Source organism: Rhinolophus sinicus, chromosome 16 (assembly GCF_057876585.1).
Source record: "Rhinolophus sinicus isolate RSI-liver-muscle chromosome 16, RSI-T2T, whole genome shotgun sequence".
Taxonomy (NCBI): domain Eukaryota; kingdom Metazoa; phylum Chordata; class Mammalia; order Chiroptera; family Rhinolophidae; genus Rhinolophus; species Rhinolophus sinicus.
The window spans coordinates 101640698-101667822 of record NC_142516.1 but is presented as its reverse complement, the minus strand read 5'-3'; the positions used below and the strand labels follow the sequence as shown (position 1 = coordinate 101667822).

The following is a 27125-nucleotide window of genomic DNA, read 5'->3' as shown; positions in this document are numbered from 1 at the left end:
GCACATACCTGCTTTCTGGGTTTTGAACTAGGCCAATTTACCAGGGCTCCATTCAGAGAGGTGGTATAGTATATCTGCTAGAGTGTATGCCCTGGGGCTTCATAGTAGGTAAGGTTTGATCTACATCTTTGCTGCATATTAGTTGTATAACCTTGAAAAAATTACCAAATCTCTTTGAAAGTTCCAACTTCTTAAAGTATGATTAAAAAAAAAAAAAAAAAAAAAAGCATGATTGACCTCATAGACTTTAAGGAGGATTAAATGAGACTGTAAAACATAAAACATAGTGTCTGATACATAGTAAATAGTCAATATATATTAGTTGTCCATGTGCACTATCTTTTCTAATAAGAAAGATCTTAATAGTGATTATTCCTTTATAAGACTTTAGGTTTAAGGCTCAAAGTGCTAGGTGTATCCCTCCCACATACCAAGAAAACAAACAAAAATGATTTATGAATTCAACAAATTTGTTTAGGCATCTTCTAATACTATGCCAAAATTGACAATGTTGATTAAAACAGTCCAGCAGATCACGGATTTACGGCAGACATCACCAAGGATTAAGACTTCTGTGACTCATTTATTTATTCATTGTCTCTTATGTTTCATTCCTACATAATTTACACATCTCAGGACAATTCAAAAAGCCCTGTTCCATCCATGTATTTGTTTAGAAAATCAGAGAAGCTAGCATCTCCACTTAAGACATCAAAATGTTTGTGGCACTGACGACAAATATCATGTACAGTTTATTTCCAAAACAGCTCATCTGTTGAAAATTGTGCATTTAAGAATTAATTTATTAAATCCACAGTGTTACTCAGCCAAACAAATATTGACATGATGCATCATCACAATATGCTCTCAATAACAGCTTTTACATTGCTAACGAGTTTTGCCAGAAAATCAGATTTATGCCAAAAACTGGCTCTGCGTTTGTCTGCCAACCTTGGCCGGTATTTTATATGCAGTGACAAAATCACATCCTCTATATAGCAAAGCAGATAATAGAGCCATAAACCTACTTTTCAAATGTTCGCAATTCTCTTATAAGTGTGTGTGTATGTGTTTGTTTACTAAGAGTCTGTAAGTGTGTTTATGGAGATTACTGAATGTTAAATTCTCAAGCAAAGTGAGATCACAGAAATGTTCAAGAGCAAGCTGGGGGACCCTTCCAGAAGTATCTTTCTTTTGATTATTTAAAAAAAAATTTATTAAAATATAGCTAACATACAATATTAGTTTCAGGGGTACATCATAGTTATTCAACATTTATATACCTAAAGAAGTGATCACCTTGTTAAGTCCAGCAACCATCTGACACCGTACCACACTATCACAATATCATTGACTATATTCTCTATGCTGTACATCTTTCCTCATTTTGGAAAAAAAATACTTCAATATAATTATAGGAAAATGATGGCAAACATGTAACAATTTGTAGGGTGGACTTTATAATCATATATGCCTCGGTGCCAATCTCATTCTATCTTGGACACATTAACCTAAATCTTCGTTCCTTAACAGTAGAGAAGAAAGTTAACACCAGCATTTTGTAGACTGATTAGGATTAAATGAGATATGTACGACTATGTCAAGTGCCTAGCACTATGCCCAGCACATTAAAAAAGGGTTTGATGAACATCTTCACTTCTGTATAATTACTTCTTTGGTAGATTTTGGTGTTTCGATATGTATAAATTTGGGGGAGCCCAAGAAAAGGGAATGAGTCTTTTTCATGTTTCATCTCCAATATTTAGCAATATCCATGGTAGAGGTAATAATTTTAATATGTATGTGTTAAAAATGGGAGAATGCTTTAAACTTTAGGAGTGATTAATTTCTGAGGAACAGCAAATTCCCTGCTACAAGAAATGATGAGGATTTCTTTTGCTGAGCAGAATCTTTTTAGTTTGATCTAGTCCCATTCATTTATCTTATCTTTTACTTCCCTTGCTTTTGAAGTCAAATTCATAAAATCCTCTTTGAACCCAAGGTCCGAAAGTTTAGTACCTATGTTTTCTTCTATGCAGTTTATTGTTTCAGGTCTTATGTTTAGGTCTTTGATCCATTTTGAGTTAATTTTGGAACATAGGCACAGATAGCAGTCAACTTTCATTCTTTTGCACGTGGCTTTCTAATTCTCCCAGCACCACTTATTTAAGAGGCTGTCTTTTCTCCATTGTATGTTTTTGGCTTCTCTGTTGGAAATCATCTGTCCATATTTATGTGGGTTTCTTTCTGGATTTTCAATTCTATTCCATTGGTCTGTGTTTTTCTGCCAATACCATGCTGTTTTACTGTTTTGATTACTGTTGCTCTATAAAGAGGCAACCAACCGAATGGGAGAAGATTTTTGCAAACGCCTCAGATAAGGCGCTAATATCCAAAATACATAAAGAACTCATACAACTCAACAACAAAAAAACAAACAATCCAATAAAAAATGGATGTTTTTCCAAAGAGGACATACAGATGGTCAATACACATATGAAAAAATGCTCAACACCACTGATCATCAGAAAATGCAAACAAAAACTACAATGAGATTATCCCCTCACACCAGCTGAAACGGCTATCATCAACAAGACAAATAACAACAAACGTTGGACAGGCTGTGGAAAATAAGGAACCCTCATACACTGTTGGTGGGAATGCAGATTGGTGCAGCCAGGAAGGCAGTGTGGAGGTTCCTCAAAAAATTAAGAATAGAATTACCATATGACCCAGCAATCCCTCTCCTGGGTATCTACCCAAAAATCTGAAAACATTTATCCATAAAGACATATGTGCTCCAATGTTCATTGCAGTTTTATTTATAGTGGCCAAGACATTGAAACTACCAAAGTATCTTTCAGTAGATGATTTGATAAATACTAAGTCATAAGAAAAGATGAAATAGTAGCATTTGCAACAACATGGATGGATCTTGAGATTATTATGCTAAGCAAAATAAGTCAGACTTAAAAGTCGAGAACCGTGACTTCACTGATATGTGGGATATAAAACTGAAAGCAACAAAGGAATAAGACAAACAAATAAACAAAAACTCATAGACACAGACAATAGTTTAGTGGTTACCAGAGGGTAAGGGGACAAAGGGGGTGGTAGATGAGGGTAAAGGGGACCAAATATATGGTGTTAGAAACAGAATTGACTCTGGGTGGTGAACACATAACATGATATATAGATGATGTATTACAGAATTGTACATTTGAAACCTATGTAACTTTACTGACAATTGTCACTCCAATAAACTTTAATTAAAAAAAATTGATGAGGAATATGACTATATTGGTTAATCAAATATTCTGGCTAAATAAGTTATTACATATGAGTCACAAATAGTTGACATTTTCAAGGTTTTCATTCTTTTATGTAGTCTTTCAGTTATTAAAGTACTTCCTACCACGTTTCCCCGAAAATAAGACCTAACTGGAAAATAAGCCCTAGCATGATTTTTCAGGATCACATCCCCTGAACATAAGCCTTAATGTGTCTTTTCGAGCAAAAAGTAATGTAAGACCCAGTCTTATTTTCAGGGAAACATGGTATATACTACTGGCAAGGCAATTTGGAAAGTTTCTCATGATCCTAGGCTTTTATAAAATTTGAGTCAGAGACAAATAGTATAAATCTGTATTTAACAATTGTTACAATGTACAAAATGTAATGGTTGCTTAGACAGCTGAACATCTACTTCTGCTTGGGAGGACGGCTTTTGAACTTGAAGAATGAGTCCTAGGTTTCCCAGGCAAACAAGTGGGGAAAGTAAAGGCACGAAGGAACAAACATGGCACATCAAGATGTAGTTGTAGTTCAGGGTAGCTGCAGTGTGAACTGGAGAAGGAAACTAAGAAAGAGAGTAGTGGCCAACAGATGATTCTGAATAAAGACAGGTTCATGAAGGGCCTCCTAAGTCATGAAAAGTAGATTTTTATTCAGTAGAATTTTAACAATTGAACCACATGATATCTCCATGTCAAAAAGCTCAGTGACAACAGTGTGAAAGAGGAAATAAGAGATTAGAGACTTTGGTAATAGTATATACCAGAGGATAAGGGCTTTAATTAGACAGTTGAGATGGTATAAGATATATTTTTATAAAAGAATCAGTAGAATTTTGTAATTCATTTGTTATGGAAAGAGAAAAAAAAATCTAGAGTTCTAAATATCTGGCTTACGCAATTTGGAGGATAACAGATTGGAAACATTTAGCCTTTTGAGAATGTTTATTTCAATTAATGGTTTAGTCTGGCTTAAATAATAATTTATCTATCTCCAGCACTATCAGGGAGTGGCTCCAGAATTTCTGTATTGTAGGAGCTTATGGTCAACAATCTGGTTGGAAAAGCAGGTTAATAGGGGACTAATCTTTGTAGCTGCAGCTGCAAAATGCATAAGATTAAAAAACATAAATTGTCTGATGGGGGTTGATAAATATGGGGCCATAGTCCTACTCCCAATATGCCACCTTCTAGAGTAGCACCAGAATCATAATTATCTTTGATTGTTTTTTACTTAAGGTCCTATATAAGTTTACCATATTTACACGTGTTAAGAAGTAATGCCATTCATGGTCATACACATATTCAGTATTCTGATGAGAATTTAAACCTTACACATTTCTTTTATGTTTTTAAATTTATTATTCGATACTGATCTTGTATATTGTGAAAAAAGATACTAAGTACTTGACACATAGATGTTCAATACATTTCTTTTGGATGAATTACATGTATAAATCATATATATGCATTATATACATCATACAAAGTCTGACAATTACACCTTCAAACTCATCCTAGAAAAAGTGCTACATACCTCATCCGTGAATATCACTATGGTCACCTTCAAAGTACTCCCCCTGGGAAGCTATGCACCAACGCCAGTGCCTAGTACACCCTTCATAGCAATTTTGGAACTCTTTCTAGAATGGCCATCAGATCTGTCTTCATATAATGCCCTGAAGTCATCAAAATGTCTTCAATACTTCCTTTATCTTCGGGTAAAGAAAGAAATCACTGGGGGCCAGATCAGGTGAATAAGGAGGGTGTTCCGAGACAGTTACTTATTTACTGGCTAAAAACTCCCTCACGGGCAGTGCTGTGTGAGCTGGTGCATTGTCGTGAGGCAAGAGCTCCTTTGGGCCAATTTTACACACACTTTTCTCATGTCAAGATTTTCAGTTAAGATTTTCCTCTTTATCGATGTTTACTTGGCCTGCTATGCTTCTCAGTCAGCCGACGATTTTGATGCACAATTCGATGAATTTTTGCAATGTTTTCGTCAGTTCTGCTCATTACTGGCTGCCCTGACCGCTCATCATCAGTGACACGTTCTCTCCCCACAGAAAAACATTTAATTCATTTGTACACTACCATTTTCTTCATGGCATTATCCCTATAAACTTGGACCAACATGTCTGATTTCACTTCCACTCTGGCCAAATTTAAGAAGAAATTTAATGTTTGTTCATTGCTCTAATTGAAGCTCAGACATTCTCACGACAGCACACAAAAACACACAGTAATGAACACCACTCAGCAAGACACCACCACACATTGACACAAACACAGCTGTGAGACACTGATACTCTGAGGTTATGAAACGTTACCGAGCTATTTGTACAGTGCTGCCAATATAAGTGCACACTGGCAAGTTTGCGAACTTGTCAGACCTCATGCATACACATACATAAATCACAGATATATGTACACACATACATAATTTATGTATGTAATTTGAAGTTTTATAAATAGGCTTGGGAATATTAACTTGCTGTCAGTTCACTTAGAATTGCTCCACTAGAGCATATTAATGCTTCCAAGTCAGAAATATTTCAGTCTTTACGTAAAAGACATGGTACATATTTGTAGTATCTTAATTTGGAGAAAGGGGGTCTTAAATAGGATTGAGTTTCTTTCCACTGACATTTCTTTCAGATAACTAATTTTAATAAGTAAAATATCCAAAACAATCATTGGACTTGAATCACTTTAAAACGAAGCTTTACTACCCGTGAGAGACAGACTGTTGCTAACTGGCGGCTTTGCACTTACTCAGCTACAGAAAACCAAGCAGTGGAATGTATACTTTCCAGGATTCCAGAACATATTCTAGTTATTTTGACCCCTCAGACTTCATTTTGTTCACCTACAAAGTGAAAATGTTGGCCTTACATTCTCACACAAGGCTGCACAGTAGAGCTCACCAGGACTGCTTTTTGAAAACAGAGATTCTTATCACTATTCCAGATTTAATGAGTCAAAACTTTAAAAGCTAATAATAAAACAAGAGTAGAAAATATGGTTTATGGTACAACAAAATGTATTTTCATAAGATATTAATTATGTATCAATAATGCATTTAAACTAAATATTTCATTTTGCACAAAGAACTTACAGATCATATGTAATAACAAAATGTCTAGTTCTTTAAGAAAATGTTTTTAAAACCATACAATAAAATTTTCAAAGCCAAACAAAAATATTAAACACATTACTTTGTCATATAGGATATAATAACATTATTTATGTAACACAGCAAGCAGATTTTGTACTAGAAACAGAATGGGAGGGGAATCTAAATTAAGCAAACTACAGGGAATGGGTATTCATAAATTTCTGGTTAACTGAGGCTTAATATTATTAAGAACCAGGGGGTCTTTGAGCATCAAATATTATTTATTAAAACTTCCCCAAACGTCTTTGCTTTTCTACCTCAGCAAATATTTTTTTTCCCTTTACAATTCAGAACGCTGCTGTTCATTTGTCAAATATATGAACACTATCTGGTTAATTTCTTACACTTCACTACCAATGTCACCCTTCAGATGCTGATTTTGTTGCATTTCCTTACACTTTTTTCCCCCGATGAACCTAGAGTTTATATGATAGGGAAAATCATGAAACATGCTTAGATAAAAATTGGTCCTAAAGATACTTTATTCATGAATAATTCAGCAAGAATTTACTGAAAGTCTACTATATTTCCTGGTCTAGAAAGAGCAAGACAGACACTAGGCCTGCCCCAGAGCTCACCTTCTAGAATACAGCAAATTGAGCATTGGTTCTCACTCACTCTGAGCCATCATTTAATTTTTAAAGATTTGCATCGATTTTGATTTGCTCTGTGAGGGCAAATAAAATTGTCTCCTGTCCCTATCATTCTTTAGATTCTCATAATTGTTGAGAATCTAAAGTGTTGGCCTTGTCTCATACGTTGACAAGGCCAACACTTTGCTCTCTCCAGTTGCCTTCTACTCCTCATGACAATGCAAGTATTTTTCCCCTTAGGTTCTGCCAACAAAGCTTCTGCACTTTTGCCTCCCCAGCTGGCTTTTTCTGTAACACTCTGCTACAGCTTTCTGTTCCCCTTCATGGTTGTCTCTTGTTTCTTTCCTCCTTAGTAGAAGCCTGGTCACCTGGGCTTTCCCATCTTCCCTTTCCCGGCTCCTTATTCATTTGACTAATCTTAACACTTCCTTAAATGTCAGGCCTTCAGTGAGTATAATTAATCAGTATTTCCAATTAGCATTTTCTTGAGCTTTATTGTGAACTTCAGGTCTTCCTTGCAATACTGACTGCCTGAGTGCTAGTTAGAAATATCCTCAGAAAGACAATGTTTCTTTGGGATTCCTCTTTTAGTGACTGTATTAAAAGAAACTGATAAAGGAATGCATAACTCAGCAAAGGATGCATCTACTTTATTTTCAGTTCTCACCATTACAAGTATTAGATTCTCTTTGGTGTGGGATATTGATTTTACACATATGGGAGATCAAAGTTCAATTTTTGGCTCCTTGATATTCAATTAAAATTCATATGAACACATGAAACTTGAAACTTAAAAAACCTAAAGGTTAAGACAGTTAAATATTCATTGATATGTCTATATCCTTTATCATCACTGGTATATAATTAAGAATTCTGTATTCTTAACTATTTTTGAATCTGTAAGTCAGATCTGTCAAGCAAACTGCCATGTATAATCCAAAATCCTCTTAAAATTTTAACTCAAAGATAAGGAGGAAGATTCAATAAATTTTAATTTTCCAAATGTTCTAAGAATTATCAGAAGCATCCTCCAGTAATAAAACACAGTTGGAAAATGCATTTACCCAAAACGAACGAGGTGTGTTGTGAGGTAGCAATGAGAGACTAAGATCTTCTGTGCAGATGGTACCCTCAATGCATAAGCATTCCCTCTTCACAAGAAGAGAGGGAATAACAAGAGACAGAGAGTCGACTTTCATTATTTCATCAGCCACTGGTGTTTTCATAGTATTTTAAATGCCTGATTTCAGTTTCACAACAATACCAATATTTATTCTGAAAGGTAATCCTATTTTCCAAGTAGCGAGTATTAACAACTTCCAACACGATCTCTAGGAATAATTCGCAGTTCTGAACCATGCTTTAGAAAAACATTGCCTATACAAACAAACAAAACATAAAGTTAGGTTTTGAAATCTGTACGTTGACAAGGCATGTTTACAAAACATGTTAACAGTCCAACAATTAAATACAATAAACGAAGTAGTGTAAAGTAAGTAGGTACAAAAGCACAAACATCATCAGAACTCAATTCCATTCTTTTAAGGCTTGTTTCTATTTCACGCGTGTCTTCAGAACACAACCATGTCTGAAAATTTTAAATAAGAATAGTAGCCACAAAAATGCTAACAAATACACTTAGAAAATAACAATGTAAATCAATTTAACCATCAATACTTGCTTTAATCTACAATAATCAAGGACAGAAAAAATAATGAATCTAAATTACCAGAAGTAACAAAAGTTTAGAAACTCTGATCTATTTTGGTTCAATTGACTGTGAGATTTACTTCATGTCCCAAGATGCGCACATTTCAACTTTTAATGTTAATACAACAGGCAACATGTTAAAATAAGCAGTAATTAAAATATAAACTACTGAATATTTCTAGAGTAAGAAAAGCTTTAAACCTAAGTTTAAAGGCATTTACACAGTAAGATGCCTCATGGTTTTCAATGAATAACCTTTTCAATTTAATAAAATTATGTACTTAAAACAACTGATTTAAGTTAAAAAATTTACAATTTTAAATCCCTCTTCATTTTCTATATGGCTGCATTTTAATCCCAAGCTCTACGAGGACCATATAATTTTGTTATAAGACAGAAGTACTTTAAACATAATTTAAACATAAATACTGCTCAAATTGAGGTAACATTATATTAAAGCATGTTTAATTTCAAAAGATTATAGATTCTAAGCAAAAAAGGGTACATCTAAAAAATATAAAATTACCTCTTAAAAATGTTAAGATTACTTTTACTCTGCATTTAGTTAGGACATCAATATATATAGCACTGCATAATGTTAAGTTTGAAGTTCTCAATGTGGACTAATCCATTTGAAATTTAAATGAGTACTTCTTTAAAGTAATAATAATAGCTAGCATTTACTGAATGCTTACTGTGGATAATGCCAGCTTTTAAGCATGTTGCGTGTACTACCTCACAACCATGTGATGAGGTATGTAGGTAGGTCAAAACCATCATTCCCATAAGGATATTATCTTACCTTTAGACTTTTTGCTATGAGTATTAAATACCTTTAATGTTTATTAGTCAGGTTTTCTCTTTTTGTAACCAAATTCATGTATTACTGATACATATAATGAAACAAATTATTATTCAGACACATAGGTAAAGACTGCTATAAAATCCCTAAAAAACAGCAATTATGCTGTTAAAATCCTATTAAGTCCAATTAGAATTAAGTATTTATTATTATCAATTGACATAAGTAGCCCCACCCACCTCTCCATGAGTTTTAGACAGATACTCACCAGCAGTCTGTGCAGGATTTATTCCTATTCCATCTAGAAAATAAATTGTAAAATCATCTAAGTTATTTCTAAAGGTAAAATGGTTTAATAACAAGAAACTGGCCAAAATGGTGCTGCTGTGTAGATAGGCACAAGACAACAAAGAATTTAAATCCAAGAGCATCAATGGCAATCTTTCAGCTAAATTATGTGTTGAAATCTGTTATATTGTGCATTCCCACTCACTGATGGATTAGAGAGAACATCTATCAATGCAATGATCTTGATAAGGTCTACAGAAGATAGTTTTTTATTCTGTTATGTCACACACAGTGAAAAACACAACCCAGAGCACCTTAGGCTTATTATTATTCATTTACATTTTGCTCCAATGCATAAAAATTTTGAGGTCAGGAGAGCCCACAGTCACTTAATTCAAGTTCCACTGACACTTGATAAAGATTTATAAAACACCTTTTCAAAAGCTATTCATCTGTAAATCTGAAACTTTCTAGAAAGTAGGCTTTCTTCTAAATAAACATTTCAAGTGACAGCATGCAGAATGTTTTAGAAAGAGCAATTTTGTTCTAAACTAAATCATGCTACTTACACATTAAATCCATCTTTTCAGTCTATCCTAACTGCACAGAAACCACTCACTTGCACCCATAAATATTAGTGTATTCTTGAAAAATAGTTAAACTCTCACTGCCATCTTTACTCCTCATCTTACTTTCTCATAGAGAAAGTTTCATCAAACTTAATTATTAATAGTATTTTAAGACATTCAGAATTTAAATTAGATATCTAATTAAATAAAATCCTCATTACTGCAAACATTAAGAAAGTTTTCACCAGGAAAGCAATTATAAGGTATAGTAGTAAAGGTACCTTGTTTAACTTTCTAAATTCTAAAAGCATTTACCAATACAACTTTGTTTAAAAAAAAATAATACCTTATTAAATAAAAGGAAAAGTTATTTTCAGTAATAATCTGGCATGAAATGATAAGGACATAAAATATTATAAAGTGCTGTACTACAACAAAAGTATAAAGAAACTGAAAAGAGCTAATTATGGACAGTAACCTTAGTGTTTAGAATTATGTGTATCATTTATGTTGATATACATTTTGGGCTTTTTATTTAAATCAGTTTTAATTAATTTGACTTCTTTTAAACAATTTCTATAATTCTGAGGTAATAGTTTTAAAATGAATTCTTACCATTAGTAATAATAGCACTTGTGGCTGCAGGAACTTTAAACTAAAGGGGAGAAAGAGAAAACAAATTTTATACAAACACTGTATGAAAGATGAATAGCTTAGCATGGATAGTGTACACATAATCAATTCTATAATTTTAAAATGCAATTTATCTTTTAGGATAAGTAACATCATCAAAAAACGTGCTACTGTAATTTGCTTTCTTTTTAAAAACTATAATTTCTAAATACTACATTTCACTGTATCTAGAACACCATGGATTATAAAGTGCACCTTATTATACATACCAAAAACAAAATCCAGAAAACACTATCAGTGAATCTATGACACAATCAATGTTTACTTGTTCAGACTTAGACATGTTACTTTCATCATCCAAGATCTGACAATTAAGTTCATGAACTCTGTTGCAATGACGATGTTGCTAACCGTTTTTGATATCAGAGGGATTATTCATTATCATTTTTTACCAAATGGACAAACAGTTAACGAAGTTTACTATTTGGAAGTGCTGAAAATGCTGCATGAAAGTTAGATGACCTGAACTTTTCTCCAATTCATGGCTTTTGCATCACAACAATACACGGCACCGTCAGTGAGGCAGTTTTCAGCCAGTTAACAAGTAAGTGTATTGAACACCTTCCCTGCTCACCTGATCTGGCCCTGACGCACTTCTTTCTTTACCCAAAGATAAAGGAAATATCAAAAAGAAGACATTTTGATGACATTCAGGACATCAAGGGTAACATGATGACAGCTCTGATGGCCATTCCAGAAAAAGAATTCCAAAATTGCTTTGAAAAGGTGGACTAGGCACTGGTGTTGGTGCACAGCTTCCCAAGGGGAGTACTTCGAAGGTGACCATAGTGATATTCAGCAATGAGGTATGTAGCTCTTTTTCTAGGCCGAGTTCACGAATTTAATTGTCTGACCTCTTACATAACTTTCTTGCATAAGCAAAAATAAAAGCAAGGCAATTGCTTAGAATCTTCCCAAAATTTCTTTGTAGAAACAGTAAACTCAAACAAATGCTGTCTTGTTTTTAATGGGAGGCCAACCAAGGCTCATATTCCTTCCGCAATTTCTCCTTTAATGTATTGCTGACTTAAATCTCATGGGATGGCAACAATCTAATTATGCCACCAGGAAACAGCAACTACATTCAAGTATGTGCAGGTGATGTCAACTAGACAACTATGTGACTATCACATGCAAACAGTGATAGTAAGACTCCACTGATCTACTCTGAGATGTAAAAAGATGTGTTTTCTAAATCAATGAAATGTGGTATGAAACTTTGGTAGCTGAAAGGCAGAATTCTTTTCTTAATGCTCCAGAGAACAGCAGTTGTCCAAGTGTATTCATGTCCTCACAGTTCATTAATTTATCCAACAAATATTTAGTATGCACTTCTATGCTATGGACAAGTTTTATAGATATTTTAGCTGAGTTTTGTGGTCAAATAACTTTGGAAAACACTAAGTTACACTAGTATTCTTTTTAGAATCATATAATATACTGCTAATCCAGTTTATTGAATTCCAGGAAGGAAATAGTGAATGAAGTGGTTCCCATAGTTTTTAGCCGTTGATCCCAGTTTTTTTTTCTTTTTCTTTTTTGGTGGATCTAGTAATTTGGGAATACTACTCTGGGAAATGCTGCTTTAGGTATTTATAATGGTCACATATGCATAGTTTAGAAAAACAACCAAAAGCTTATTTTATGAATTAAAGAATAATATTTTAAAATAACTGAATTATGCATTGGAACCACTACTTGTTACAGGATTATGTACCTAATAAATAGTTTTACGGTCTAAAAGGTACATTCTTAGTTGTGAATGTTCTTTTAAAGATTTAAGAATTTTAAGTAAACCTAATTTACAATAACTTCAAAATTTATTTACAGAGGTAAACTAAAAAAAAAAAGTTTTGATCAAATACTCAAAGTTTCTAGTTACCCTACCAAGTGTCTTATTCTTAGATTATGTCCATTTTAAGATAAGCTAGGTATTTTCTTAGTCATACCCATATGGTGGCAACATATTTTATGAACATTAATCAAAAGCAACTGCGGACACCATTTTTCCCTTTTACAGAATGTAGAAACAATGGTTAAGCTGAAATGTGGGGAAGCATCACTAGTGATGTAAAATGTAGTAATTACTTTTGTCCTACCTTGCTGACAAGTTTTCTCCTGGATGTAAGTGTATTTTATGCTTCCCAGTTTTCATTTCTTTTCTTCCTCAGAACCCGTAAGTGTTATTTAAGAGGTTCTTCTCAGGCTTTGGCAACTCACTACTCACTTAAATTAACCCAGTCAGGTATTGGGGAATTTTATTACTTTTATTAAGAGAATTTTACTAGGCATTTAAATTCACAAACTCTTGGGTTTGTCAACTCTCGTTGTCACTGAAATACTCTATGTCATTTTGTGAAAGGCCTTTTCACTGTTGCCTGAAACTCATACCCCTTCTAAATGTGGAACACCCATGATTCACAACAGTTATACGCTATATTCAAACTTTAATATATGCAGTTGTGCGAAGTTTAACTTATTTTCTACTACATGTGTTAGGATGCTGTTATGTTCACACTAGAAGACCAAGATCACATCATGCTTTAGCCTTATGAAGGACGCACTATGAAACTGCAATTTTAAAATCTAATAAATGTTAATTATAACTTGTACAGACCTATTTCTTAAATTGGAATCTGTGAAATCTGCTATGCTGCAGACCAGGAATATTTTTGCAGGTGATCTGTGCAGCAAAAAGTAATGATAATGCTATATTCAGATTTGTTTCCCATCTCTTTTTACTTATTCTTTCTGCATGCAGAATAGATCAAAACTGACTATAAACGAGTATTCCACTTTTCAGTTTAATTCTGAATGCGTCCCTGGACAATAGTTTATAAGGGGCTGTAAGTGCTGATGAGTTGGCTGATTTTCCATTAATCACTTAAATACAGAGGATTGTGGGTTAAGTTGGTTTCATATTTACTTAGTTACTAAAATTGTTTTCCCATGAATATAAACTTTTCTGAAGATTCTGAATCATAACATTTGGATTTGAGTTACTCTGTAACAGTACAGCATTTTTAACTTCACAATATTTCAGTAAATGTTATATTTTTATTCAAAATCAATCAAATAGAAAAGACAGACATTAACTATGTACTCACATTGTACAAATTAAGAAATTTGAGGAGAGAAATTGAGAGGGTTGCCCATGTCACAGATAGTGAATGACATTTAAAATAGGAACCCTAATTCTCCCACGTCAAATCTGGGTGCCATTTCCATCCAAACTACTCTCCCAAGAGTCAAGTCCAAACAGCTGCTTTATAGATGCTTCTGATAATTTTGGATGGAAAATTTTTATTTCTTAAAAACAGAAAACCTAAACATTAAAAAATCTGCATACTTTTAAAACAAATTTTACTGACAGTCTATATACCCAAACAGAAAATTGAAAAATATGATATATTTAAAAAATTGTAATTCTAGAATCAAAAGCGGTAAAAATGAGTATACAGACCACAGTGTGATATGCTGCTGTTTAAAAAAATTTACATATCATTGAACCCTTTCAATTTCAATAAAAATTTTCCTTATAATTTTCAATGGCTGCATTGAATAGAAGCATCGATTTGTTTAACTCTTCTTTCAGCTTTTAAATCTTAACTTTCATTCTACTTATATCGGTAAGTAAAGCTTAATTTTTTTGATAGCATAAACCTAGTAATGAACCCACAGGGAAGTGGTAGGTCAAAGTGCATGCAAAATTTAAACATTTTTGAGATACACTGCCAAGCTGCATTCCACACAGGTTGTTCCAATTTCTACACTTACTTCTTCTGCCGCAAATTTTAAGACTGCTGTGAAAGGTGTACTTTCGGGAACACTGAGTCTGCAAGAAGAATTAAAAAGAATTTTTTAAAAAGCTGATTTTTTAAAAACCTTTGTTCCTTATATGGGCTATTATAGCAGAAATACACAAATCTGCCTTTTGAATCTGAAGAGTTTGACTGCACACTACATTCATTAATTCTAAAATAAAAAAAAGCAATCAGCCTTACATCTGAGATGGTACCCACAGTTCCACTTTGAAAATTAACAACGTGTACATGTGCAGATTTATATATTTTTAATATTTTGATACAAATCGGTCTAGCATATGGTCTGTTGCTTGTTTCCAGAGGTGGATTTCAAAAGTGGAATCTCTCCTTAGTCTTCAGTCCACTTTACCACCTCCAGTCCTAACATCTTTCCACCCAATATAGGAATGTCATCATTTTCATTATAAGAGAAGGCTCTGGGAAGCATCACGGATCACAAATCGTTTCATGAACCTTTCTTTCTCTGCACTTTTAATAATCAAGTCTAAAATAGTAGACCAAGTTTATGAAAATGAGTATGTTTACTATGGCAAAATGTGAAGTCATTTCCCACAAAACTTTTATATCATTGTTAGACAAAGGGCTTAACACAATCTGAAATAGCATTTTGGAGAATGATGGATGATTTTGTTATTGACTTGAACAGTTTCAAGTATATTAAAGATTACTGATAAATGATCAATCTATGAATTTTCCAATTTAAAAACCAAAAAAGAATTGACATTATACTCTAAAACAAAAACACCTAAAGGACAGGAAGAGGTTAAAAAAAACGTAAAATAAAAAAATATAATACTCCTAATACAAAATGAATTAGTGATTAAAGGTAGAAAAACAGATTATTTTCAAAGCAGGAAAGAGAGACTTACAAGCTAACATTTCTCTTTGAAACTTCTCTATTATCACCCCTGTATTATTCTTTAATGCTTTAACGCCAACTTTCATTATGTAACATTTTCATGCATTGGTCCCATTTCTTTACCTAGTCTACAGATCACTGAATACAAAAATCATTGTATCTGCCATAGCATATTATAATGATTTCCAGTAAGATAAGTGTGAACAGATTTCTTGGCTGCCCCCATTCTACTCCTCCGAAACACGACTGAAGGGTGAAAACATATCATTTTTTTCCTTTCTTTCATTTTTTTGGGGGGGGAAGAGAATAAAAACAAAATTCTAAAGGATAGTCACTTGTTTAAAAATTATCTAATAAATTGGTAATGTATTAGTTTACAAAGTAAGGAACAGCATTGCAAATATTTTTGCATTACATTTATAGCTTAGATTCTGAGATTCACTGTCCTAAAACTTGTCCTCAAAAGGTCAACTTCTAAAATCTTAGGGTTTCAATTCACTTTTAAACTGGAGATTGGAAATGTCCTTATAACACATAAATAGAGGTCATAATGATATTAAATCAGTGAGCCTGTCCAAAGATAATCCCAATAAAGCATAAAATGAAAACACATTTTAAGGCCTGTTCTATGTGGCAGAAAATTAGAGGGTCTGGGAGTTGCTGCGACTCCATGGACTTTATCTAGATTTGAATTTGTTGTGTTTGCCAGTTGCATCATTTTGTAAATTTGACACTCACACATTATGCTGGTGTTTTGAAAAACTGGGAACTAACCTGTATACTAAAGTGAATTTTTAAAATAAATTACTGGCAAAATTTGTTTTTCTTAATGTGCATTTCATATAAACAAAACTGATACAACTTGACAAATACTGTTATAATGAGTAAGAACCAAGTTTCTATAGAGAACTAAAGAAGAATGAGATGAACTTGAATAATTACAGAAATCTTCAGAAGTAAAACTCTGATCATTAAAGGGTGATGTTTGTCATGAAGTGGTGTTCCTGAGACTGTACTTCCCCACACAGAAAAGAACATGTGTAAAAGCAGGGAGGATTAAAAGGACTTACTTGTCAATTTGGGAACAGGATGGCTGAAACTTTGTTAAGTGATGGTGGTAGAAAGAAAGGGAGGGAATAAAAGATAGAAGCCAGACTGAAAAAATTGAAATCAGACTGAAAGAGCCACAGGTGTTTTTTAATTCATCCTTTATATACATGAAAATATTTGATTTCAATATTTCTATAACCTCTTAGCAATATCAACACTAGGAATATCAACAACAAAAAATGAAAATTCTGATATCATCCAGAATAAATTTGGAATTGAAACATCCTCCCTAGAATTCAACTAGTAGTAATGCTAGAAAGTTAAAGGAAGTTTTTCTATCAAAGTGTATGTTTACCTGCTTGACATTAAAAAGTCAAAGCAGGTTTTCCCACAAATCTTAAGAATTGCTTTTACTAGTACCCAAGTACTAGTTACTGTTTCCTTTGAACAGAAAACAGCAAAACTATCTTTATGTATACAGGTACATATGCTATACATATTTTATACACACATAGACCCGCATATACATACACACACAACCACACATACAGTAAACAACAGGTATGCCTACAAAATTCATCCTGTCACCAAAATCAGTTGAACTGGTACAATGTTCCAGCCACTCTTACAGATACTGATGCTGTCCTACTCTGACCTTCGTCCCTCCCTCCTTCTCATTTTTTTTCTAAAGCATATTTACACATTAATGAGAATAATCTAGTATAACAGGGAAACCAAAGGTGAGGAGGACAGGGGAATCTCTAGACTCTACCTACTTTAATCTTGGGAAGATGAAATAGATGAGATCCAGAGCCCAAATGGTACAACTGGCTGTTCACAGGAGCAAAGTTGAGGTTTTCCATTCTAACAGGGTCACAGACAGAAATTACAGGTTTATAGATATAGTGGTAGCTTTGTAAATGTGATGGAAAGATAAGTTTTGCTCTGATGGCTTGAGACAAACAGGAAAAGGAACTGTGGAAAGTGTGAAGATATAGTTTTCAAAAATCATTCAGAGAATAAAAAGAGGAAAATAAGCAAACTTGGGAAATGCAGTGGAGCTTTGGGTACTACTGAGCATCGTCATGAATTTTACGTAAAATCCATCAGCCTAATCGTGTGCTTTTCTCTAGGGTCAGTCAGACATGCAGAGAACCCAGTGGTTGAGTTCAGAGTTGGTATTTCGCCAAGTGTTTGGAATGAAATATAAGGGAGGGGGGGAAGGGAGGAGTGGGATATCAGAGTTGAGGTGTTTGCAAAAGAGTGACTTAAAGATGGACCATGGACTGTAAGCTGGGTAAGAATGAAAGAAGTTGGGTTAAGGCATGGGGGAAGAGGGTAGTGATAGATTAAAAAAGCAGTCTCATTAGTGAATTAAAAGAACTATTATTACAGAAGAAATGCTAGAGTAAATCAGCTGTAGGAAGAGAATATCCATAAGAGTGCTCGAAAACGACGTTTTAGACGTGGAGCAATTACTTGACATAAGATGAAAAGATTCATCTGCAGATGAACCCATCAGGAGAGCAAAAGGTTAGGAGGTTGCATGGGTCACAGACAGCTAAGTCAGTGAGACTGATAACAGCTGTTATAGCTCAATTAGGTAGGCCACCATAAATACTTACTATGCATAAAATCCTACCGAAGTCCTGTTCTTTGCTACATTTCATATGACTTCCAGCTGCCATAACCTCAATGTTTACCTACAATCATAGAAACGTCCAGGTGGAGAGTATCCAGGTTAGAAGATCCAGGTTAGACCGATGTTAACTGCTATAGGATAAGAAAAGCCCCGCACGAGTAAACTGCCCTATTTCTGCATTTCCACTTTCTGCTATCACTTTGTACTAAATCCAACTTAGTTAGGATCCGATCTGAGGCTCACTACTGTGTGATGTACGCCTGGCGAGTCGCTCTCACACAAAAGTCAGAAGCCTGACAGTAATAAACGTTCACGTAAATCACGAGCAGGCAGGGACTGTTTAAGAATTCCAGTAATCACCAGAGCCCTGTCCACATGTCCCCCCACTCCATCACCCACTAAATAACCTCAGAGGGGAACTCACACATCAGCAGCAACGTCTCGTCACACACCCCTACACCCTCGCGCCGGGGCAAGCTGACAACTAGAGGAGTGGGCACGGGACCTCTCCTCTCAGGTTCGGGTGGGACGGGGGAGGCTCCCGGAAGAGCGCGGGCGGGGGCACAGGAGGAGAAGGATGGAGGCAGCTGGGGTGGGAGTTATACGGCAGGCTCGGATCCACCCCGCTCAGACCTGCTCTGCCACTTAAGAGGCTCATCGCGGTGGAGCTACTCACACTTTGTACGGCAGCCGCGGGTCGGACGTCAGCGTGATCTTAAAGGAAACCTTCGACCTGAAGAAGAGAGCGGGAGAGAGTTAGGTCGGGCAGTGGGACGGAGGATAGGGGCGGCTGTGGACAAACACTTACATGGTGGAGCGGGTAGGAACACAGACCACACGCCAACAGCCCCCAGCAGACCCACTTCCGCCGCAGGGCCCGGGACCGCCCCGCCTCACTCAAGTCCACGTCTCCCTCGGCAAACTGGGGGCCTCCAAAGTTGCTGTTGTCCAAGGCACTGCCTGAATATCGGCCTCAGATGCTCATGCTAAGCGGAGCCTCCAAGTTACAAGAAGGTGTTGATTTTGCATTTGTATACCTGAGAAGAACGTATGGATCGTACGGAATCAATGTGTTTCTAAATGCAGCTAATTGCTGCCGAATTTTTGTCAGGCAGCACAAGCGCTGGTATAGGCAGTAGGACTCCAGGTCTCAGCGGGCCGCTTGGGGCGGAAGTTTCTGTACCAGGAAGGCGGGTGCACAGCGGACGCTCTCCGAAGTTGCTAAGGCAACCGCCGAGCCCAGCAGCTCCGTTGGGGCTCCATTCGCGAAGCTGGAATTTTCGCCCCGCTTTAGCATTAGTATTCTTTTGCCTTTCCGTTTAACCCAATCCTGTTTTATCATTTAGATTTCTCATATTTTTTCCTTCGCACTTTACTCTGCAGTACTGACGTCTACTTAATTTCAACAGATGAGAGTTATCAAGGTAGAAAGACAAGGTGCCTGCATTTGAGCAACTTTAAGTCTAATTGGGAAGAGCAAAATATTCACAGGAGATTTCAATAGTTTGTTATGTGGTTTGCTAGGATTAAACCAGGGCACTGGGTTGCTGATCTTCCGCCACACTTACTCAGTTTAACAATGCACTTAATCCTGTGTGCCAAGCACTGAAGCTAAACACTAGGGATGGCAGGATGAGGAAGAAAGGTGGGTGCTAACCCTCTACGATGTGAACAGTCAGAAGTTCTTGTATAGTGAGGGAAGAAGACTATACGTCCTCTAAATTTTATTACAAATCTAAGACCGTAATGCCCTCAGGGTTCATCCATGTTGTTGCAAATGGTAAAATTTCATTCTTTTTTATAACTGAGTAGTATTCCATTTGTGTGTGTAGAGATCAGAGTTTTAGTGGATATTATGTTGCATTCTTGAGAGAGATTTAAGAGAGAAATAGGGAAGTAACTAGTGGGAATTCTGAAGACCAGTTTCATCTTTGCCATAATTTTGCAGCAGGCAAAATTTTTATGATCACATCTCCCCATGGAAAAAAAAGATCACATCTTTTATGATCACATCTCCCCACGGAAAGAGTGCTGATTCTGACTAGGAAAGTAAGGCTCCAACTTTCTCATAACTTGTCTTCACTTTTAAAAATTTATAGATCTTGCCATGTATAGAAAGATGGAGGCAAATTGTGATTGGTAGATTTTGGGACCAACAGTTATAGCATTAATAGCTGAAACAATGGGAGTAGTTGGGGTGATTAAGATTCTTGAGAATAGCAATAAGGAAAAAAACTGATTGTGTTTACCTGATATCAAATAACAATGAAGAGGTTAGAGTATATACTTACACTCTCTATTTCTAAGAGGACATATGTTTTTAAACAACATTTGCATCTTACTTTTTGTAGTTTTATTTCTGCTCCTATAAAAACATATGGCAAAATCCTAAAAAGAAAAATATATTTAGATGAGAGAGTTTTTAGTATGTACAAAAAGTAGAGAAGACAGGATTCAACCTCATGCAGTGTGACTTCAGTACTTGTTATCTGCTGCCTCTTCAGAAAATATATTAATATAATATGTTGTATCAAAATGACAAGGGGAAAACATTGTGTTCCCAAGAGATATTTACGAGCTACCTATTACTAAATGTTTAGAATTCTTTCCCGTTTCAGTCCCCTAATTCTCCGCCCCATATGTTTGTCTCCTTGGTCATTGCATAATTTCTAGAACCTTCTAAGTTTTGTTTTTCTCAGAACAAGAAAATAAATTATAAATGGATTTATTGATATTCAGTATTTTAGTTTTTTAAACTGCTAAGGCATTGAGCAAAATTTGGCAAATATAGCAAGAGACAGACGATACTATTTACTGAGAAGTTAAAACTGCTGAAGTATATTTAATGGCTGACTGTAAACAAAAGCGAACCCTGGATTTTAGGAGATAGTTGGCAAATGTAACATTTTAAGACAACAGCATAAATAGCCTAATGTGTTTTGGAAGGGATCCAATTAGTATCATGTACAGACAGAAATAATCGTTGAAGTGTATAGTGTGACCATGTTAGAACTCATTAAATGTCAGTGAAACATACCAATATTCTGTTTGCAAAACTATATAAATTTCTCATTATTAGAAGATAATTGAGGGAAATTAAATTTATAGAAGCAGTAAAAAGATTTGCTTACATAGTTGTAAAAATTCTTACCAGTTATTTCTGCAATCAGCTTTAAATAAAATAGAAAACGTCAGATTTGGATGCAAAAAAAAAAAATCTTCCTAACTTTTTTACCTTAATTTGACTGTATTTATGACTTTGACTAAAATCACCAGATAAATTATGTAATCCTGGTATGTTTAGACTGGGGTATAAATCTTAGACTCTTATACTCCAGACACTTCATAGAATAGGAAACAAATTGTAGCCTGATCCATTAATAATAAATGAATATTTTTATTGTAGTTTAATTTGGTCATGTTTTTCTGTATTGTCTTTCCTCTCCCTACAATCCTATGAGGGGCATTGATACCATTGGGGCAATTATAATAATTATGGATGCAAATTTATCAAGATTTATTTTCTGCTAGTTATTATGTTAAGCATTTAGTATAAGTGGAATCACAGAATATAGACTTTAAACTTTGACCTTGGCTATCAGTTATAATTCAATGACAAGAGCCTTATGCAAAGAGGAGAGTTGATCTACTAGACAGAAAGAAGCACATACATGGGAATATGGAAATGCTGTGGTGATCCTAAAGTAAGAGCTGTAGGGTTAAAGAGTGTTTACATCCTTGTAAACCCAAGAACAATGAAATATAAGTGAGATTAGGGCCTAGCAAGGCCAGGTAAAGGCCTTCAATGAGATTACAGCTCTACATGTGCTGCACCTGATTATTGTGGTTAAATGTCATTCCCAAATATTTCCTGAACTTCATTGAGAAAATAAAAGCAGTAACAGCAACAAAATAACAGCTTTTCTAGGATGGTCGTTGTTTGACTATAAACCTTGTAAATGTGAGACTTAATCACAAGACTTGCAATATTTTAACTACTGAATTTGTAAAATACCTTTATTACAATAAATCATTTTAAAGTATAAAAAGCAAGAGTATACCATTCTTGTATAATTAAAATTTACTCTAAATAATGGGTGAATTATTTGTTTAATGGGAAACCATAATACTTCTGGAAGAAAATATAGGGAAAAAGCTCTTTGACATTGGCCTTCGCAGTGAATTTTTTGATATGACTAGAAGCTCAGAGCAAAATAATAGAGAAAGATGTGGGACTACATCAAACTAAAATGTTTCTGAAAAGAAAATGAAACAAAATTAGAAAGCAACCTACAAAATCAGATAAAATACTGGCAAATCATATATCTGATAAGGGGTTAATATCCAAAACAATAAAGAACTCATACAACTAAATAGTAAAAAAAAAAAAAAAAAAAAAAAAGACAAAAAAATACTGATTTTTTAAAAAGTAAAAAGTGGGTAAAGGATCTTAGTAGACATTTTCCCAAAGAAGACATACAAATGCCAACAGGTATATGAAAAGGTGCTCAACCTCACTAATTAGCAGGGAAATACACACAAAAAAAAGAGATACAAAACATTTTTTAAATGATATGATCACCTCACTCCTGTTAGTATGGCTATTAGGAAAAAAAATTAAGAGATAATAGGTGTGTTGACAAGGATGTGGCGAAAAGGAAGTCTTGTATACTGTTGGCGGGAATATAAATTGGTAAAACCATTATAGTAGACGCTCCTCAAGAAACTAAAAACTACGATATGATCCAACAATCCCTATTCTGGATATATATCCAAAGGAAATGGAATCAATATCTTGGAGGGATAGGTGCACTCTCATAGTTATTGCAACATTATTCACAGTCAATACACGGAAACCACCTGAGTATCCATCAATAGATGAATGGGTGAAGAAATTGTGACATACATGAATGGATATATAAATTGTGAGATATACATTATTTTCAACAACGTGAATGAACCGGGAGGATATTATGCCAAGTGAAATAAGTCTGACATACAAAAAAATAAAGTGCATGCTCTCACTTATATGTGGAATCTCAAAAAGTTGAATACATAGAAACAAAGAATAAAATGGTGGTTTCCAGGCACCAGGAGGTGGGAAAATATAAAAACATTGGTCAAAGGGTACAAAGATGCAGTTATACAAGAGGACTAAGTCTAGAGATCTAATGTATAGTATAATGATTATAGTTAATACTGTATTGAATATTGGAAATTTGCTATGGATGTAGATTTCAGATGCTCTTCTTACAGAAAAAATATGGTAACTATGTGAGAGGATATTTTAATTAGGTCAACTGTAGTAATCATAATGTATATGTATTCAAATTATGTTGTACACCTTATTTATAATTTTTTTTTGTTAAAAACAATTTGAAAAATCATCTGAAGAGCTTCTGAAGCCAACTGACTCCCTAAATCCCACCCAGACCAATTAAATATTTGGTATTTCTGAGGATAGGGCCGAGAATAAGGAAAAAACAAAACAAAAATAAAACAATTGCATCATAACTTGCCACATTGTGAATATATTGCTTCATTACCATCAAAATACTAATATTATTTAATTTGGAAACTTTTGGTCTTCGATATATAAAAACAGTTTTCATTTATAACTCTTTATCATGCCTAACCAAAGCAAGGAACAGCCATTGATAATATTCTATTACGTTTATACAACATTTGTCTTGGAAGTGCTTTTAAATTTACTGCCTTGTTTTATGTCTAAAATAAAACATACAAAGCATTCAGAATGGATATTATCTATTATTTATTCAAAAATTGAGAAAATGAGCAAAAAGAGGTTATGTACACGTCTAAGGTCACACATGGTTTGCAAGAGAATAGTGCAAAAACATAGTTATTGCCATTTCTTTATAAAATTTACCTCATTTGTTCTATACAACGTTTATTTTTAATATTTATTGTTTGAAATACAAATAATTGAATTAATAAACTCATTTGATGAACTTCACAAGGAGTTCTTACTCAATTTTTATTTCCCAGCGTGTAGACAGTATCTGACATAGCCAGCACTCAATCAATATTTGTTGAATGAATTAATGTTGTGTTAAAAATGTCATAGATTGGTAATGCTTCCAAATTGCAGTAAAGTTTTTTTACATTTCATTAACTGCAGTCATAAATGTTCTTAACGCAGTAAGTTATACACTTTGATTCTTGCATTGGTGTTTTAAGGCTTATCTATTGAAAGGGTAGGACTATTCACTCAGTTCACTGCAACTGCTGAGAGCAGAGGTTAGAAAAGGCTAATTAAAGATTCTTATCAATTATGATTTAAAAAGAATCCATTAAAATAAAAAAAATTATGTGAATATCCTCACATGATCCATCACCATTACTTTATGTGACATGTTTATTCTGAATCAGGGACCCTGCATTAGAAATCTCATTATTGATTCTTCTAGAATTGTGTACTTCTCAGAAATGAAGGATTGCTCATTTATATTAACCTTCCTTACAGCTCCCGTGGTGGTAGTGTTTAAACAGAGGTGGCAAGCTGATGGCAAATAGCCCTGAAGAATTTTAGGTTTTGTTTTTGTAGTGCTGCTTAGTGAGTAATACATTTGGTGCAGATACAAATAGTTCAGCACCTGTTATCCTAATCACACTCCCATGTTTTCTGTCAATCACCTGCAGTCATTTGAGCTTATATTTTGGTGTAAACAATATAATTTAGAAAAGCATTTGTAGTTGCAATTCCATTAGCCAAAAGAACCATATGAATACTTACATATGTTTTATAATGCAGAATTTGGAGATCTTGAAGATTTTAAAGACCCAAAGAGCTATAAGTCTAATAACTTATCCCTAGTTTAAGAGTTATGTCATGAAGAAGAATTGATTTTAGAAGTTTAGCTTGAAGGAACTACTCTAGATATTAGAATTGTCTAATTTACATAATTCAAAAACTGCTTAGATGATTCAAAAACTATTAATTGCTACCAAATTTAAATGTTTCTCTAACCACATTGTCATTGCCTGCAATTAAGAATGCCTTTTAGGCAGATTTTTTCACCTCAGTTTAGTTGATTCTATCCAAAATCTATAATAATTCCTTTAAAAATTGTAACTATTTTTTCTTGCTTTCTCAGGTGTTAAAAAATGTCTACAAAATTTTATTCATCCATTGAGGGACACCCAAGTTGCCTCCACACCTTGGCCATTGTAAACAGTGGTGCAGTGAACATATGAACAATGCTGCAGTGAGGATTTTGGGTTTTTTGGATAAATACCCAGAAGTGGGATCCTTGTATGTCTCTTGTTATAACCTTCGTTTTAAAGTCTATTTTGTCTGGTCTAAGTATTGCTACTCCAACTTTTTTTTTTTTTTTTTTTTTTTTTTTTTTTAGTTTTGTTTCCATTTTCATGAAATAACATATCATTCCTTTACTTTCAGTCTGTGTGTGTCTTTCAATCTGAAGTGAGTCTCTTGTAGGCAGCCTATGTAAAGGTCTTGTTTTCTGATCCATTCAGCCACCCTATGTCTTTTGATTGGAACATTTAATCCATTTACATTTAATGTAATTGTTGATAGACATGTAATTATTGCTCTTATATTCTTCATATTTTTATTATTATTATTTTTCATCTTGAAGTCCCTCTAATAGTACTTGCAATACTGATTTGGTAGTGATGAAGTCTTTTAGCTTTTTCTTATCTGGGAAGCTCTTTATCTGTCCTTCAATTCTAAATTCTACCTTTGCTGGGTAGAGTAATCTTGGTTATAGGTCATTGCTTTTCAATGCTTTTATGTGCCAGCCCCTATGGCCTGCAAAGTTTCTGTTTAGAAATCATCTGACTGTTTTCTGGGAGTTCCCTTGTAGGTAACTAACTGCTTTTTTCTTGCTGCTTTTAAGATTTCTCTTTGTCTTTAACTTTTAGCATTTTAATTATGATGTGTCTTGGTGTGGGCCTATTTGAGTTCATCTTGTTTGGGACACTCTGTGCTTTCTGGGCTTGAATATCCATTTCCTTCACCAGGGTGGGGAAGTTTTCCATCATTATATCTTCAAATAGATTGTTAATTTCTCTCTCTCTCTCTCTCTGTCTCTCTCTCTCTCTCTCTCTCTTTTTCTTTTTGGTACTCCTACGATGATAATGCTGTTATACTTGATATTGTTCCCCTTAAACTATCCTTTTTTTTTTCCTTTTTGCTGTTCTGATCATGTGTTTTCTGATACCTTATATTCCAAATCACTGATTCGATTCTCTACTTCATCTAATTTACTGTTTATTCTCTCTAATGTATTCTTTATTTCAGTTATTGTATTCTTCCTTTCTGACTGGTTCTTTTTATGTTTTCTATCTCCATTTTTATGTTTCCTATCTCTTTGCTGAAGTTCTCACTAAGATTATTGAGCATCCTTATAACCAGTGTTTGGAACGCTGCATCTGGTATATTACTTGTCTCCATTTTGTTTAGTTCTTTTAGTTCTTTTTTTGGAGCTTAGCTTTGTTCTTTCATTTGGGATTTTTCTGGTTTTTTTTTTGTCTCCTCATTTTGGCTGCCTCCCTGTGTTTGTTCTATGTATTATGTAGAGCTGCTATGTCTCCTAGTCTCAGTGGAGTAGCTTATGTAGTAAGTGTCCTGTGGTGCC

The 27125-nt window shown here is 34.4% G+C and overlaps 1 protein-coding gene across 1 annotated transcript; it reads right to left on the bottom strand.

Moving 5' to 3' along the window:
- Positions 1-6318: 6318 nt before the first annotated feature.
- Positions 6319-19451, bottom strand: UFM1 (ubiquitin fold modifier 1). The gene is made up of 6 exons (XM_019736598.3): positions 19310-19451; positions 19178-19234; positions 14904-14961; positions 11049-11088; positions 9845-9877; positions 6319-8441 (listed from the first exon to the last, which is right to left on the bottom strand). Coding segments are annotated over exons 1-6 (258 nt in total). The 5' UTR covers positions 19312-19451; the 3' UTR covers positions 6319-8373.
- Positions 19452-27125: the final 7674 nt, after the last annotated feature.

Bases quoted from the DNA above. Each gene is read 5' to 3' on its own strand.
- UFM1 (XM_019736598.3), bottom strand. The intron at 11,089-14,903 runs GTAAGTGTAGAA...TCTCCCCTTTAG, and splicing joins TAAAATTTGCGGCAGAAGAA to TTTAAAGTTCCTGCAGCCAC. The intron at 8,442-9,844 runs GTGAGTATCTGT...TTGTTTGTATAG, and splicing joins AAATCCTGCACAGACTGCTG to GCAATGTTTTTCTAAAGCAT.